At 45.1% G+C, this 15,004-nt stretch overlaps 1 protein-coding gene across 1 annotated transcript in view; it reads right to left on the reverse strand.

The window, feature by feature from the left end:
• Positions 1-11,719: 11,719 nt before the first annotated feature.
• arhgap32a (Rho GTPase activating protein 32a) overlaps positions 11,720-15,004 on the reverse strand; it is a 33,030-nt gene continuing 29,745 nt past the window's right edge. The window contains exon 22 of the mRNA XM_079676574.1: positions 11,720-14,974. Coding sequence (XP_079532700.1) covers positions 12,711-14,974 — 2,264 coding nt within the window. The 3' untranslated portion in view covers positions 11,720-12,710. The remainder of the gene's footprint in view (positions 14,975-15,004) is intronic.

The raw sequence follows: 15,004 nt of genomic DNA on the forward strand, positions 1-15,004 counted from the left end.
AAAGACTGTGTTAGGGGACCTTCAAGCAGCTGTGGAGTCGCAGCTAAGAACTGGCGGCCCACTCCGCCGCCAAACCTTCCAGGAAGATTGGCTCATTGGGGGTCCTTGAACACAATGCGGCACGCTCTCGTGGGGCAGCGGCTCTGTCCTAATGTCTCTTTGAAACGGACATTATCGGGAAATGTTGAATTGTGGAGACAGATGACTCTTACTCTGGGATACATGCGTTTAACTGAATGCATTTTTCACACACATCACTCTAGAACTAGGGTTACAATACGTAACCCACTGTTCTTCTGCGGAGGTCCCTGAACGCACTGCGGCCACACTCACGGGGGCCGCGTGCCCTCGTATTAATGCTGTGTTTCACATTCAACGGTGAAACGCATTAATCGGAGCTATTATACCAGGCAAGGTGTATTTTCTGACAATAGCACGCCGGCAATAGCGTCTCTTGAACCCGCACAGCAATTTATGCGGTTTATTCCACTCACGTGCCTTTACTGGAGTTTACAGCGGGGCGGCGAGTGTGGGACAGCGGCGTGATCCCCCTGCGACATCAAATAATCGCTCTGATCCGGTGAGGTGGGGGCCTCTTGCGGAAGAGCAATGAGCGAGATGCCCAACACACCCGTGTTTATTTGCAGCCGCCCTGTCATGCGGCAGTGGGGCAGAGGCTCTCTGCCCAGCCTGCTGCCTGCTGGGAGCAGATGGGCGCTCCGCCGCCATAGTCATCACCTAGGGGGAAGTACAGACCTGGGCGGTGGACTTCCATGGACGCCGGACCCGGAAGTGCCCGACAACGAGCGCCTCGGCCATATCCTGGTCCCCCAAACATTCGAAGCAGAGGTGGTGGGGATCGGCGCCCGCAATTAAGCCAGGGCACGAAGGACAGGCCCGGGTCTCTAGAAGTGGCGACTCCATGAAGGTATGATAACTCTTTCTTCTTCTTTCAAACGTTTTACTTTCTCTGCTTCAGTTGTTGTTCGCTTGCTGAAGAGAAAAGGATGACAGTCAGGCAGTGTGGCCACCTTATATATGGTGGGCTTGCGCACGCATTCAGGTAGGCCCGCCACACGTTTATAGATATCTCAGTAGGTGAATGCTCGCATAGTATGGTTAAGAGGTAGTATCCACAGAGTCCAGTAGAGGACGGAGCCTGTGTAAGATATAACTTAGGTTTTCCTGTAAACAACTGGTCGTTGTCTGTTTACGTAACTGCCACATGGTGACTTTATGTTTTTTTTTGGACACGTGCAAAGAGGATGGGGTAGAGAAAAGATAATACTAAGAAATGCAGATACATGGATTAAATCGTAAAAATCAAAACTAGGGGTGTAACGGTATACGTACTAGGGTTGCCAGAAACTGACCATGATCAAAATCGATTATTCGGCAGCCCTGGCGAATAATAATCAATTATTCGACCAAACCCCCCCCACCGCGGGAGAGAAAAAAAAAACTTAGACAACAGGAATTCCGTTATTTTCTTTACTGGAACATGTTTAACAGTACAAACAAAATAAACGATAAATAAATCAACATGATGTTGGTTTATTTTTTGTTATTTTCTAAAGTGCCTGCCATTGCCTTTATTTGGAGATGCGCTATGCGCAGCAGCGCTGCGTCTTTCTCTGTAACCTCTTTGGCGTGCTTCGCACTCAAATGCGAACGCATTGTTGAGGTTGAGCTGTGATAGACCGTCTTCCTTTGGACTTGTAAGTACGAAGTAGTTCCACGAGGAGGAACTCTTTTTACCTGCCGCTTTGTTCATCTTTAGTCGCACGTGTGAGGGAGAGGGGGGGTGGCGGCGGGGTCGGTGTGTAGCGTGCTGCAGCAGCAGTCTGCTCTGCACGCAGGCTTCCTCCAAGTTTACAGTAAAACAAACTGGTGGTGTGAGCAATGGCCATTTACAATTATTAATAATATTACTATTATTAGCATTAGTCTATATTTTGGTTGAAACTAAGCCAGAAAAAAAACAAAAACAAATAATAATTAAAATATATATAAATAAAATCGATTTTTAAAAATAATATTCGATTACGGAGACTGTAACGAATATTCGAATAATCGAATAATCACTGGCATCCCTAATACGTACGTACATGTGTGTACGGACAAAGACAGGTGGACCGAACCAAAGCTGTTTGTCGGCATTGTTCAACTAAAATTGGTTACGCGGCTGGCAATACATCAAACTTGCACACTCATTGGAAAAGACATCACCCAAACCTGAATATCACCGGTACCAAAAGAAAAAAGACTGAAGTGCAAACCCAACTCCCGCTAGCATTTAAGCCTCCACCACTCACAAAAACTTCAGACCGAGCCAAAGCTATTACAAACGCCAAATATCCTTATGTTGCCATGTTAGCAAAGCGCTACCTGGCTGTATCTGCTACCTCTGTCCCTAGCGAGAGGGTGTTCTCCACAGCAGGAGACATTGTTAGTGCCAGCAGGTCTGCCCTTTTGGCAAGCAATGTGGACAAATTAATTTAAAAAAAATGAAAATACAATGACAAGCAAGTCATAATGTCAAACTGGCTGCTTAGGTACTAGTACAGTTCAAATACAGATTATTTCAGTTCATCGAAATGCTGCACCTTAATGTTCCTTTTATTATATTTTGTATTTATTTAAGTAAATATTCACAGTTTAATAATAATTAAAAACCCAAAACTAATAGTTTATGTTTTGTGATCATTTTTCCTGCTGTACCGAAAACGTACTGAACCATCCATCCATCCATCCATCTTCTCCCGCTTATCCGTGGTCGGGTCGCGGAGGTAGCAGTTCCAGCAGAGAGCCCCAAACTTTCTTTTCCCTGGCCACATCAACCAGCTCTGAATGGGGGATCCCAAGGCGCTCCCAGGCCAGAGAAGAGATATAATCCCTCCATCTGGTTCTAGGTCTACCCCTTGGTCTCTTCCCAGCTGGACGTGCCTGGAACACCTCCCTAGGGAGGCGCCCAGGTGGCATCCTAACTAGGTGCCCGAACCACCTCAACTGGCTCCTTTCGACGCGAAGGAGGAGCGGTTCAACTCCGAGTCCCTCCCGGATGACCGAACTTCTCACCTTATCCCTAAGGGAGACACCAGCCACCCTGCGGAGAAAACCCATCTCGGCCGCTTGTACCCGCGATCTCGTTCTTTCGGTCATGACCCATCCTTCATGACCATAGGTGAGGGTAGGAACGAAAATGGCCCGGTAGACAGAGAGCTTTGCCTTCTGGCTCAGCTCCCTTTTCGTCACAACGGTGCGGTAAAGAGACTGCAGTACCGCTCCCGCTGCTCCGATTCTCCGACCCATCTCACGCTCCATTGTTCCCTCACTCGAGAACAAGACCCCGAGATACTTGAACTCCTTCACTTGGGGTAAGGACTCATTCCCTACTTGGAGTGGACAGTCCATCGGTTTCCTGCTGAGAACCATGGCCTCAGATTTGGAGGTGCTGATCCTCATCCCAGCCGCTTCACACTCGGTTGCGAACCGATCCAGTGAGTGCTGAAGGTCGCAGACCGATGAAGCCATCAGAACCACATCATCTGCAAAAAGCAGTGGTGAAATCCTTAGTCCACCGAACTGCAGACCCCCTCCCCCACGACTACGCCTCGAAATCCGATCCATGTATATTACAAACAGGATTGGTGACAAAGCGCAGCCCTGGCGGAGGCCAACCCTCACCTGAAATGGGTCCGACTTACTGCCGAGGACCCGGACACAGCTCTCGCTTTGGGAGTACAGAGATTGAATGGCCCTGAGTAGAGACCCCCTCACCCCATACTCCCGCAGCGCCTCCCACAGTGACTCCCTGGGAACCCGGTCATACGCCTTCTCCAAGTCTACAAAACACATGTAGACTGGATAAGCATACTCCCAGGCCCCCTCCAGGATCCTTGCGAGAGTAAAAAGCTGATCCGTCGTTCCACGACCAGGACGGAGTCCGCATTGTTCCTCCTCAATCTGAGGTTCGACAATCGGCCTGACCCTCCTTTCGAGTACCTTAGAGTAAACTTTCCCGGGGAGGCTGAGTAGTGTGATGCCTCGGTAATTGGCACACACCCTCTGATCCCCCTTTTTGAAAAGGGGAACCACCACTCCGGTCTGCCACTCCTTCGGTACTGTTTCCGACTTCCACGCAACGTTGATGAGACGTGTCAACCGTGACAGTCCCTCAACACCCAGAGCCTTCAGCATTTCTGGGCGGATCTCATCCACCCCCGGGGCTTTGCCACTGTGAAGTTGTTTGACGACCTCAGTGACCTCCCCCCGGGAGATTGGTGTCGATCCCCCTTCATACTCCAGCTCTGCCTCTAACATAGAGGGCGGAGTTGTCGGGTTCAGGAGTTCCTCAAAGTGCTCCTTCCAACGCCCTAACACTCCATCAGTTGAGGTCAACAACGTCCCATCCTTACTGTACACAGCTTGGATGGTTCCCTGTTTCCCCTCCTGAGGTGTCGGACAGTTTTCCAGAACAACTTTGGTGCCGCCCGAAAGTCTTTTTCCATGTCTTCTCCGAACTTCTCCCACACCCGCTGCTTTGCCTCGGCCACGGCTGAGGCTGCTGCCCTTCGGGCCTGTCGGTACCTTGCAACTGCCTCGGGAGTCCCCCGAGATAACAAATCCCTGAAGGCCTCCTTCTTCAGTCGGACGGCTTCCCTGACCACCGGTGTCCACCAGGAGGTTCGAGGGTTACCGCCCCTTGAGGCACCTAGGACCTTGAGACCACAGCTCCCCGCCGCGGCTTCGGCAATAGAGGCTTTGAACACCGACCACTCTGGTTCAATGTCCCCAACCTCCACAGGAATGCCCGAAAATCTCCGCCGGAGGTGTGAGTTGAAGGCCTCCTGAACTTGGGCCTCCTCCAGACGTTCCCAGTTCACCCGAACTACACGTTTGGGCTTACCAGGTCTATCCAGAGGCTTCCCCCGCCACTCGACCCAACTCACCACCAGATGGTGATCAGTTGACAACTCCGCCCCTCTCTTTACCCGAGTGTCCAAAACATACGGCCTCAGGTCCGATGATACGATAACCAAATCGATCATGGACCTTCTGCCTAGGGTGCTCTGGTACCACGTACACTTATGAGCATCCTTATGTTCGAACATGGTGTTTGTTATGGCCAATCCATGACTAGCACAGAAGTCCTGTGCGTTGATCTGAACGTACTGAACCGTGACCTAAAAACCGAGGTACGAACCGAACCGAAATGTTTGTGAACAGTTACAGCCCTAATCAAAACATCAATCATGAAATGGAGAAAGACGGTATAAGCCTGTTTTTTTTGCAGTTGGTTACTTGTTTCCCCCCCTCCCCCCCCTCCGCCAATGGCTGCAGCTGCTTGAGCACTTGCCATGTTCTGGAAATTGGCAAGGAGGATCAGATGGCTGTCACTCAAAATCATAAAGATTTCTTAACACGGTTTTCTAGTTTTTGTAACATTGTACCGCTTTTTCTTTTTGGTCATTCATTATACATCCCTATGGTGTAATCATGTTCATGGTAGGGTATAATAACAATCAGACTAGCTGATATGTGTTGCCTTTGTAGGGCAGCACGGCTTCAGAAAGATTGGCTATAGAAGTTTACAGACAAATAGAGAGAAATGTTTGGTACTCATTTCATTTGTTCAGCTGTACAAAGGATTACACTTGTGCTTGGTCAAACCATGCTAAGCATAGCTGTTTATCCATTAGGCCTTTGTTGTCATCTCCACAAATCTGCACTGAGTTAACATCACATTTCAATTGTAAAAATGTACAGGAAAGGCTCACCTGAGGCCTAATTCTTCTGCTACCTTCTGGTATTCATTGTAGGACATAAGCCCGAGATTCAGTAAGTGTTAGCTCACTCTTATCATGGTATTTTGATGTGAATAAAAGACAACTGAGCTAGTGAAACAAGTACAAGTGTAAAGAAAATAACTAAAATGACAAGTCAGTGTCTAGTGAGTGATTTGAGCTATGGTTCCAGACAATTCTATTATAGTTGGCCCTCATTTATTAATAGCAAATATGAAAGGAAACACCACACAATTGTAATAAATTCGCTAAGCTGAACAGCCAATCAGAGTGATTTCTTTAGCCGACGGCGGAAGGTGTCGGCACGGCCGAAAAGACACGACGGGGCAGGACCATGGCCAGGACACACCAAGCCGATTTCAGCTTAGCGAATCAGTGCATGAGAAGCGAAACGGAAGTGAGGGACCCAAACAAACTGTTAAGAAGGCAAATCTGAGATTTAGGCCCATTCCCAAACCGCCTCCTACACCCTACCCCTCCGTTTGCGCGTTCACGCGGAGGGTCCGCCATATTGAGGGCTGTTCCAAAGCAACGAGTGTGGAGCGGTGTGGAGGGGGAGTGGGCTATCAAGCCCTCAAACAGCGAGTCTGCAGCGGTGCTGACTTGAGACCGGTCTCTACCTGAACGGAGTCACGCTGTGTGTGTCCGTCAGGAAACACGCTGTTTACAAGTAGTTCCAGCAATCATCCACTGGTAAATTGCGATGTTAACAACCTCATGATAACCTCATATGTTTTTAACTTAGGATCATACCTGTGTTTAGTCTAGAAAAAGTTAAATGTGTGCATTTTATTATAAAGTTGTGTATATTTACAGACCGTTGCAAAAACTAAGAAGCTTATAAACATCAGGTTTAAAACTAAAAGAGCTTTGAAATACAATGAAAGATGTTTGGAGTTTTATTTGAGTTATTCATTTAAACTTTTTGTCTAAGGGCTGCTGATTGGAAACCGTTGTTACATACAGTTACGGCATTTCCTGTTTCTGCCGGAGAGAGGGGAGGCCTTCCCAAAGCTTGCTGCTGTATTTACTCCCTCCATCTGACAGGAGGGAGCCTCGTTGAGTTGCGAGTGTGGCTACAGACGGAGTTCACTCCGTCACGGAGGGGTAGGGTCGAGGGAGTGGTTTGGGATTGGGCCTTAATTTAACTCCAGCTCTCGACACAGGTTCGGGAAAGCCCCATGAGCTTCTCACAGTAGAGTGAAAATGGAACGCACACGCTATTTGTTGTTTGTTTATATTACGCAGTCTGTTCTTCTTCTCTCGGTGTATCACGCAGTCTGTCTTCCTGTTGTTGCATTTTTGAATGAAAAATACACACTACCGCCGCCTGCTGGTAAGGAGAGTTATTGCCATTCACGCATGCGCGTGCTACTTGGCCGTCGGCTGAAGTCTTTGCGGTGTGTTCCAGTATGGTTCCAGTGCGACTGTTGGCCAAGACGCAGGAGACGTGAGGCAACACAACAGTCGGGTGCGTCGGGATGTGTTCTTTGGTGTCAGATTGGTGTGTAGGGGACTTTAGGCTATCACTTCATAGTGACAAGTGTTTTTTTTTTTGCTCTATATAAAATAAAAAAAACATCACATTGCATTTCTGTGTGAAGATGATCAATGTCTGCATTAATTACCTCAAATTATTAGTCATTATTTAAGGTCAGGTTTAACTTATATTAAAGTATTAATCATATAAAGTTAAGTTTAATGAAATAAAGCAAAATAAATTTAGCTCGCTCAATTTAGCATTAAACATACACAATTTGTTACCTTTTAATAATACAATACAGTATGCACTTGGAAAGAGGTGTTGTGGCTGCTTTCACCTTACAAAGATTTTTTTTTAAATATTTCCTCTTATCTAAAAAAAAAAAAAGGCATGTCACGCATGTCACAGATTATATCCGAGCATGGATAATGCAGAAATGAAATCCTTAAATGCCCGGCTAAATGAAGCACTTGTGAAATTACGGAAGGTAGTGCCTAAAGCAAGTCATGCTCCCTGTTCCGTTAAATGACTGCTTTTTAATAATTTTCAGCTTAGCGATAGCTTTCCTTTATAATATACAATTCTCACGCCCTGACTATTTTTACCAGTCTTCCTTCAGTGTCACTGAACACCACAACTTAATATCCACCTGCAGGAGTGGCAACAACATTAGCAACAGTGAATGCTTTGGGTCTGCACAGCAACTGAGCATGAGCTTGTTTACTCTGGCCTCTCATCTGATGGTTACCCTGAATGCTCAGTGATCCAGATGGGGAGCTTTTTATTTTCTATGGATAAAACCCTCTGCTGCTTGGAACCGTTTGAATTATGTGGCTTTTGTTCTCATTTCCTCATTAGCAATGCCTTATGGTTTTAAATGTTTGTGAAATTCCAAATAATCAAACTGTATTAAGCACCGTAAAGCCATGCCCCAAAAATAACAGATGTATCATTTACAAGTAAATGTCCCAGATGGATTCACATGGGTAAAGCTTATTCAACTGGGTGTTACCTTTTGAACCAACTGTAATGCCTTGGATAATTGCATTCTCTGTCTCTGGTTATTATTCATCAGTTAAAGGTCAAGAGCATTATTTTGCAACACAAAGCGAGCATTTCATTGTGTGGGCCAGTACCCAGTCTTCTGGTTGCTTAGTCACTTTGACATGCATTTTAATGTCAAATAAAAAAAACTGAGCCCTGACAGACAGCCATTACTGCAAGTGAGGAGCCTTTGTGTAAACCTGGGGTCTAATCACTTATTCAATCACCAAGCATTACATCCCTGCTTTCCTCCACTCACTAACACTCCCTCCTCTAAAAAGCAGCTTATTTTCGATTTCAAACCATGGATACACTTGAATTAAATAAATAAATATATATACGTCTGGCCATAGACAGGGGCTAATTGGTTCTCTTGGTGGCTGTAATTTAATTAGAACCCATTGTCATGTTAACTAGGAATTTCAGCGAACCATAGAATATCTCTATGGCTACATCCAATACAGTCCCGTTTTAAAATGCTAAACTTTTGCTACGCTAATAGCTAGTGTCCACACTACTCTGGGGGTTTTGAGCCAGTACAACTATCTGGCTTTTGTTATAGTCAGGACAGTCTGAAATGAGGAAGTTTTTTAAAAACAGTGACAGACACCCACGTTAATTTCTTCTTCAGTCATGATGTATCCTTCTGTGATTTGTCATGTCCCTACCACCTGACCTCGAATAATACAAACTGAAATATCTGTGTTTACGGAGATTGTTTTTGTTTTAAAGCGCTCTTTTAAACACTTCTTACAAACAAGCATGGAATGAGAGAAAATCTAAAAAACATGGAAGGCTGTGCTTCACCTAACTAAATAATCAGTAGCCTACGATGTAGACAAGATCACAGGAGCCTGCCTAAAAGTTCAAAACGGCAGACTACTTGTTTAGCTCTTGTGAAACTAATCTTGTAACCGTCAATACTGAGGACAGTGTGCACAAAGCCAGATTGTACCGAGTGAGGATCAGACTTCCCTTAGTCACACAGAACAGAAGGGTTGTACTTTTTTACTACTTAAATACACTCTGCACATAGTCAAGATCTATCAAAGGAACAATGAGAAAGTGTACATTCATATAGTTCCAATAATGTTTTGTAATGGAACATTAGACTATAATGAACAACCAAAAAGTATTCTTTATGGAGCCACTAAAGTGCAGTGAACCAGAGAAACACAGCTCCTGCCATGTGCTATATTACCACTAGATCTGCAGACTGCACAGAAAGAACCATTAGGGTTTTTAAATTGTTCCTCCAGAATGTAAAGAGTCTATAATGCCCAATTCTGTGCAATTCTAAAGAGTAATCTTCTAAGGTGTATAGGGCAACCATTATCCCGCAGATCACCTGCCCCTGGAGATATGGCAGTCCTCTCACCTTGCACCTGCTGATGTTTGGCACCACAAGCTTCACACATTTCATCCCTGCATCTGGATGCCACCAGATGTTCTTGAATAATTTCTCATACAAGTGAAGGTTTCTTCCCTTTGCAGCTGAACCTCAACAATTTCTCTCAATTCAGACACATCAAGACCTACACCATTTCTTCTCAGTTATGTCTTACTTTAAAACCTTCGCTGCAGTGAGGGGGATGTCAAAACCTAGAGGGAGGGACAGTGAAGAACCATTTTTCCACTCATTTAATTTGTCCCCTGCTGAAAAAAAAGACCTTAACCATATCCTGAAAAGTATAGCATATCTCAAATGCATCACAAAGTCCAAAAAGCAGATGGCTGTCTAGCAGGGCAACAATTCTTCATCTGAAAAGCTGAATAATACATGCATATCTTGCTGTGATCCAGCGAATTCAATAGCCTATAGAAAATACCAACGTAAACCATTTTGCTCGAGGCCGTTCTCTTTTCTCAGGTCCAGTCTCCCATAAATAATTTGCCTTCAACCTTCACATGCATAAAAATTGCAACTTGTTGGTTATGAGAGAGAACAGTGAGGATGCACTTTGAATGCCAATGCGGCGATGAATAAACAATGGCTCACTGCTCCAGGAGCAATGCAGAGCTGCCAGGAGACATTGCTTTGAGTCCACAGGCTCTCTTAATGTTTTTTTCACCACAGACCAAGCCTTTCAGTCAGCTCTGAATGGGAGGCTGTTTTAATCTGGGAGGGCGGGAAGAGGGGCACTTTAATAATTTCTAACAAAGCAACAATTCCCAAGGCACTTTGGACAACCTTGGATGATTCCTTCTGATTATCCTTCAGCCTCTCAAGCACACTTTAAACCATGATTGCATGGCATTTCTAAAGCAACAAGCTTATGGTAGTCTAGGAGTATACAGGCGCATACTCGTCTTCAGAGCAAGTCATCCACAGCCAAGGTAACTAGTAGTCAACCAGAGGGATCTTTCACACTCAATAACTGAGTATTCAAAATCACTATTAAGAAAAAAAAGGATTCTCTGCAATGTGTTTGAATAGATATGACCTGTCACAAAAGCAAATCAAAGCCTGTGATTTCCGAGAATAGGAGATGTATCATTCCTGCAGTGCTACAGTGCCTCCTTGTGGTGAGTAGAAGCCACGTGTATTATAGTAGCTCCTAAATTGGGGGTCAGGTGGCAATATTTTTACGAATTTAATTATCTAACCTTTTTCCTGGTTCAAAACACTAACCATTGTTATGGCATTTCATTATTTTAGTTTTTTTAGCAAGTTTAAAATACTCTTTCAAACATGTGGTTGAAAATATATTTGTTGTTGGTTGAACATAAACCTTTTCCCAAAATCCCACCGTATTTGAGTCGAAACTTGGAAAACATGTAATGATAAAAAGTTTCAATCAGAAGAAGAAATATATTGTATGCAGCTTGTAAGAATAGAACACAACACTAATGTTTTTTCTCAATCCTGGCTGGCTAGTTAAATATAGCCTATTTTACCTCCTTGACCAATATGTATGCTTGCAAATACAGCCACAAGTGTGTGTAAAAACATTGTGTCTTTTGAGTCGGAGTGAGTTGGTTTGGAGCCCAGATTGAAATTAAACACTGTTAGGATTGTCAAGTAAGTAAGAAGTGAGTTTACCAGACCTCTGTAGACTGCTCCTGTTGCTGCTACATTAGCAGCTACTGGCAGCAACACATGTGCGTTATGCTATTAGCATAACACACCTGAACCTCTGACGCAACTTTTGGCATTAATATTGCATTGTAGGTAATGTAGGCGGTATGTTTTAAGGAAATATAAATGTGTAAAATATATTTAAATAAATAAGCAGATATTATCTCTGTTTCCTCTGCAACTATTGTGGTATTTGTTTCTATCTATTGTGAGTCTGACAGTGTTATTTCAGTGCAATGCCAAACTCGGTAAGTAACCTCACTCTGATGATAATGCGGAAAAAATATATGAGACAAGAATTCAAACTATTATTGATATGATAAAGTATCTTTATTTGTTTAAGACTCACTAAAATAACGCATCTTAACAGAATATCCTATTCTACATGTCTGGATCTGAAACAGCTTCTTTATTGAAATAAACAACATCATATTTTATGTAAAACACCACATTGTTAAAAGTTTCCTAAAAGAGGAAAGAAATGTTCATGTTTGTGACAAAACCACAATGCCATACAAAATACACTTTTTCACTGAGCTGAATTAGTTAATTTGCAATTACAGTATGTGTAGCATATGGTAGCTTTGACCTTAACAGAAATCATAGCACTCATTGCTATTTAAAGATTGCATTATACAATGTGTGCTAAAGAAAAAAGATGAGGTTATCTTCCATTTTACCCCCCAAAAGTGCTAATTTGTTATTTATAAATGATTAAGAGCAAGCCGTTTCTTACAGAAAAAAATATATACTGTATATCAAGAGGATTCATGTACACCACGAAAAGACAATGTGTTTCATACACAGTTATCCTCAAAAGTGCTTGTTGAAGTCTGAGCAGACTGGGATATAAAAGAAAATGTACAGTACATTGGCCACATGTTAGCGGTGTGTTATTATACAAATATAATACATTTAAAATGAATGCTGTTGAGTACACATTCCTATACTGAAATCATATTAATAAAGCCAGTTACTTTAGTTTAGCATCTCTTGTTGTTTAAACATTAAATAAAATATATAAGCCATACATGCCTCTCTTAATGTTACTTCCAAATACATTTAAGACAATATCTGCATACTAGTTCCCTTTGAGCTCCCTCAAAATCCATTGCTAAATATGAAACTACCAGTGACGGAGACAGTATGATCCCAAGCAGTAATCTCACTTCACACATTTTAGCAGTTCCTGACGGTTTAAACAAACACACTTTCAACAGTCTGTTGGTCTGGCAGAGAATAAAGTGCTGTTCTCCTTTGGCCCCAATGTGATATCGGATAAAACCAGTGGTCATAATCAGTCGTAGACCCCGGCCTCTGATCTCAGTGCAGCATGATAAAAAGCCTCCTGACCCAGAGCCTTGGACAGCAGTCTGTGCCCGTGGGGAGACATGCAGCCCTGGCTGGGCAAATATCCTGCGATGGCTTTACTCGATCTTGTGGGTTTTGGTCTGGGCGCTGCATAATACTCCTCCTTGTGGTCATATTGTGTGGGCCGGACTTTAGTGCTCTGAGTCCTTCTGTTGGGCTGAGTGGAAGAAGATCCCAGATGTTCAGGATCTAGGGGGGATTTGGCATTGTAATGATAGTAGTGACGATTTTCTCTGGTGCTCTGCGACCTCCCTGGCCTCCTGAGGATGCCAGGTTTCACAATACCGGAGTAGCTGTTAACAGCGTTAGAACTTGTGAAACGATCCTGGTCATGGCCTCGTGTGTGGCTTCTGTTATTCTGTTCCACATTCTTGATGTTAGTACAGCCCCTTTCTGGAAGTGAAGGGACTTTACGAAGAGGTGGCTGGCGCGAGGAGCTCTCTTTGATCGGAAACTGCCTGGATGATCCTGGCACGGCACTCGACTGGCGACTATACTGCTGTCTGGTGACTTCATTGACTGCCTGTTGAGACCTCGAAGAAGATGGGGATGTAGCAGCCGCAATATTTTGAGTTTCTGTCCTGCTGGCAGAGAGGAGGCATGCGTTCCCGGGGTCAGACTTGCTTCTAGTGTGCACAATGTCTCTGTTTCTTGTGTCAGTCGGCGAGACAGGAATCTCATAAAGTGGCACATCTGGACACGTATTTTTAAGTCTGGAATGACTCTCCTGCTTGACTGGTTGGTATACAACTCTTTCCAAAACATCAGCATCTCTAGCCTCGTAAACGACAGTGTCCCTTTTTTCTATGTAGAGCTCCCTGTTCACAGGAGGAGCATGGTGTTGAGCGTAGTTGTAGTAATCCATTTGTCCACTTTCTCTCGTGGAGCGCATGGTGTAAGATTGACTGTGTCGGATACCTCTTTGCCTACAGGGCTCTACATAATAGCTGGAGCCATCAACTGGATTTATATCAGAATAGGGGTTTTGAGAATAGTCAGCATGTAAGTTCTCAAAATGCTGTCGTACAGGATAGATTCCAGTCTGAACCAGACTCTGATAGGGCGGCTCTTGGCTCGACGACTGCTCGACATAAAACATGGTGTCAGGGGGCAGGAAGTCTGTCTCTGCCAGCTCGTAGTGACTAATGTGAGGGGAGTGAAAGGAGCGGGCTCTCCGAATGGCTGGGTGCCCAACTGCTCTATCTTCTGACCTCTGCCATTGGCCTGGATGCCTGTGGCCCCCACTGATAAGGTGCTCATCTCTGGGGAAACGTCTGTATTGAGGTGACAAAGGTTGCCTTAAACCTAAAGTGCTGTAGCGGCCTTCAGAGGACTGCCTGTACATGTTTCTTGGCCCGAAAAGGTGACGTGGCAGGGCATCGGGCCGAGGGCAGTGAGGTGCAGGCATTCGTTCTGGTTGAATGGGCCGATGATGGCGATGATGTTTGCTGTAGCCATCCTCAACCAGGCCGAGAGGTCTGTCCTCCTCTGGGCTGTAGTGATGGGTTGAGGAGGGCTGTGAAGAACGTGGAATGACCTCCTCGATTGAGGTAGGCATGGAGGTCTCTGCCAGCACAGCGCGGAAATTAAAAACATTTATAGAGTCGGTGTTCACGTATATAGGAGAAGTTGATGGGCTCTGAGAGGAGCAGACAGGCTGGGTGGGTGTTGAAACCCCAACGCTCTGATAGGTTGGTTCTCCTTGTGTGGCATCTCTGAGCTTTTTTTCCTCCCTGCAGTCCCTCCTCTCTGCACTGCCTTCATCCAAGCTGCCTGACCCGAGCGGACTGACGTTAGGTGTGAAATTGCACATGCTTTCTGGTCTGTCGATGACCTGCAACGGCTCCAAGTCGAGGTGCGCAGGTAGGAACTGCACAGGATGAGGGCAGTGGTGCCTTTGAACAGGGCTGTGTCCTGATGTTTGCCACTGGGAACCAGAGGAGGCTTGAGGGCCACTATACTCCTGGGGGTGCGCTTTAAGATCGAGAACAGAGGGCCTGGGTGGTCTGTCCTGGGTGTGAGGAGCTTCCCGTCTCTGGGGGGGGTGCGATGGGGTGTTGTTTCGTCTGTGGGAGGCACCACTGGCCTTCTGGGCTGATTCAGCTAGAGCCAAAGCCAGCTTTCGCGCAGCACTCGTCAGGGGTGGGTGAGGAGGGAGAACAAACACTGAACTCATAAGTCTATCTGTTCCTGGGGAGGGATAAGACAAACAACGCTACA

The sequence above is a fragment of the Notothenia rossii genome (assembly GCF_949606895.1).
Source record: "Notothenia rossii genome assembly, chromosome: 4".
Lineage (NCBI taxonomy): Eukaryota > Metazoa > Chordata > Actinopteri > Perciformes > Nototheniidae > Notothenia > Notothenia rossii.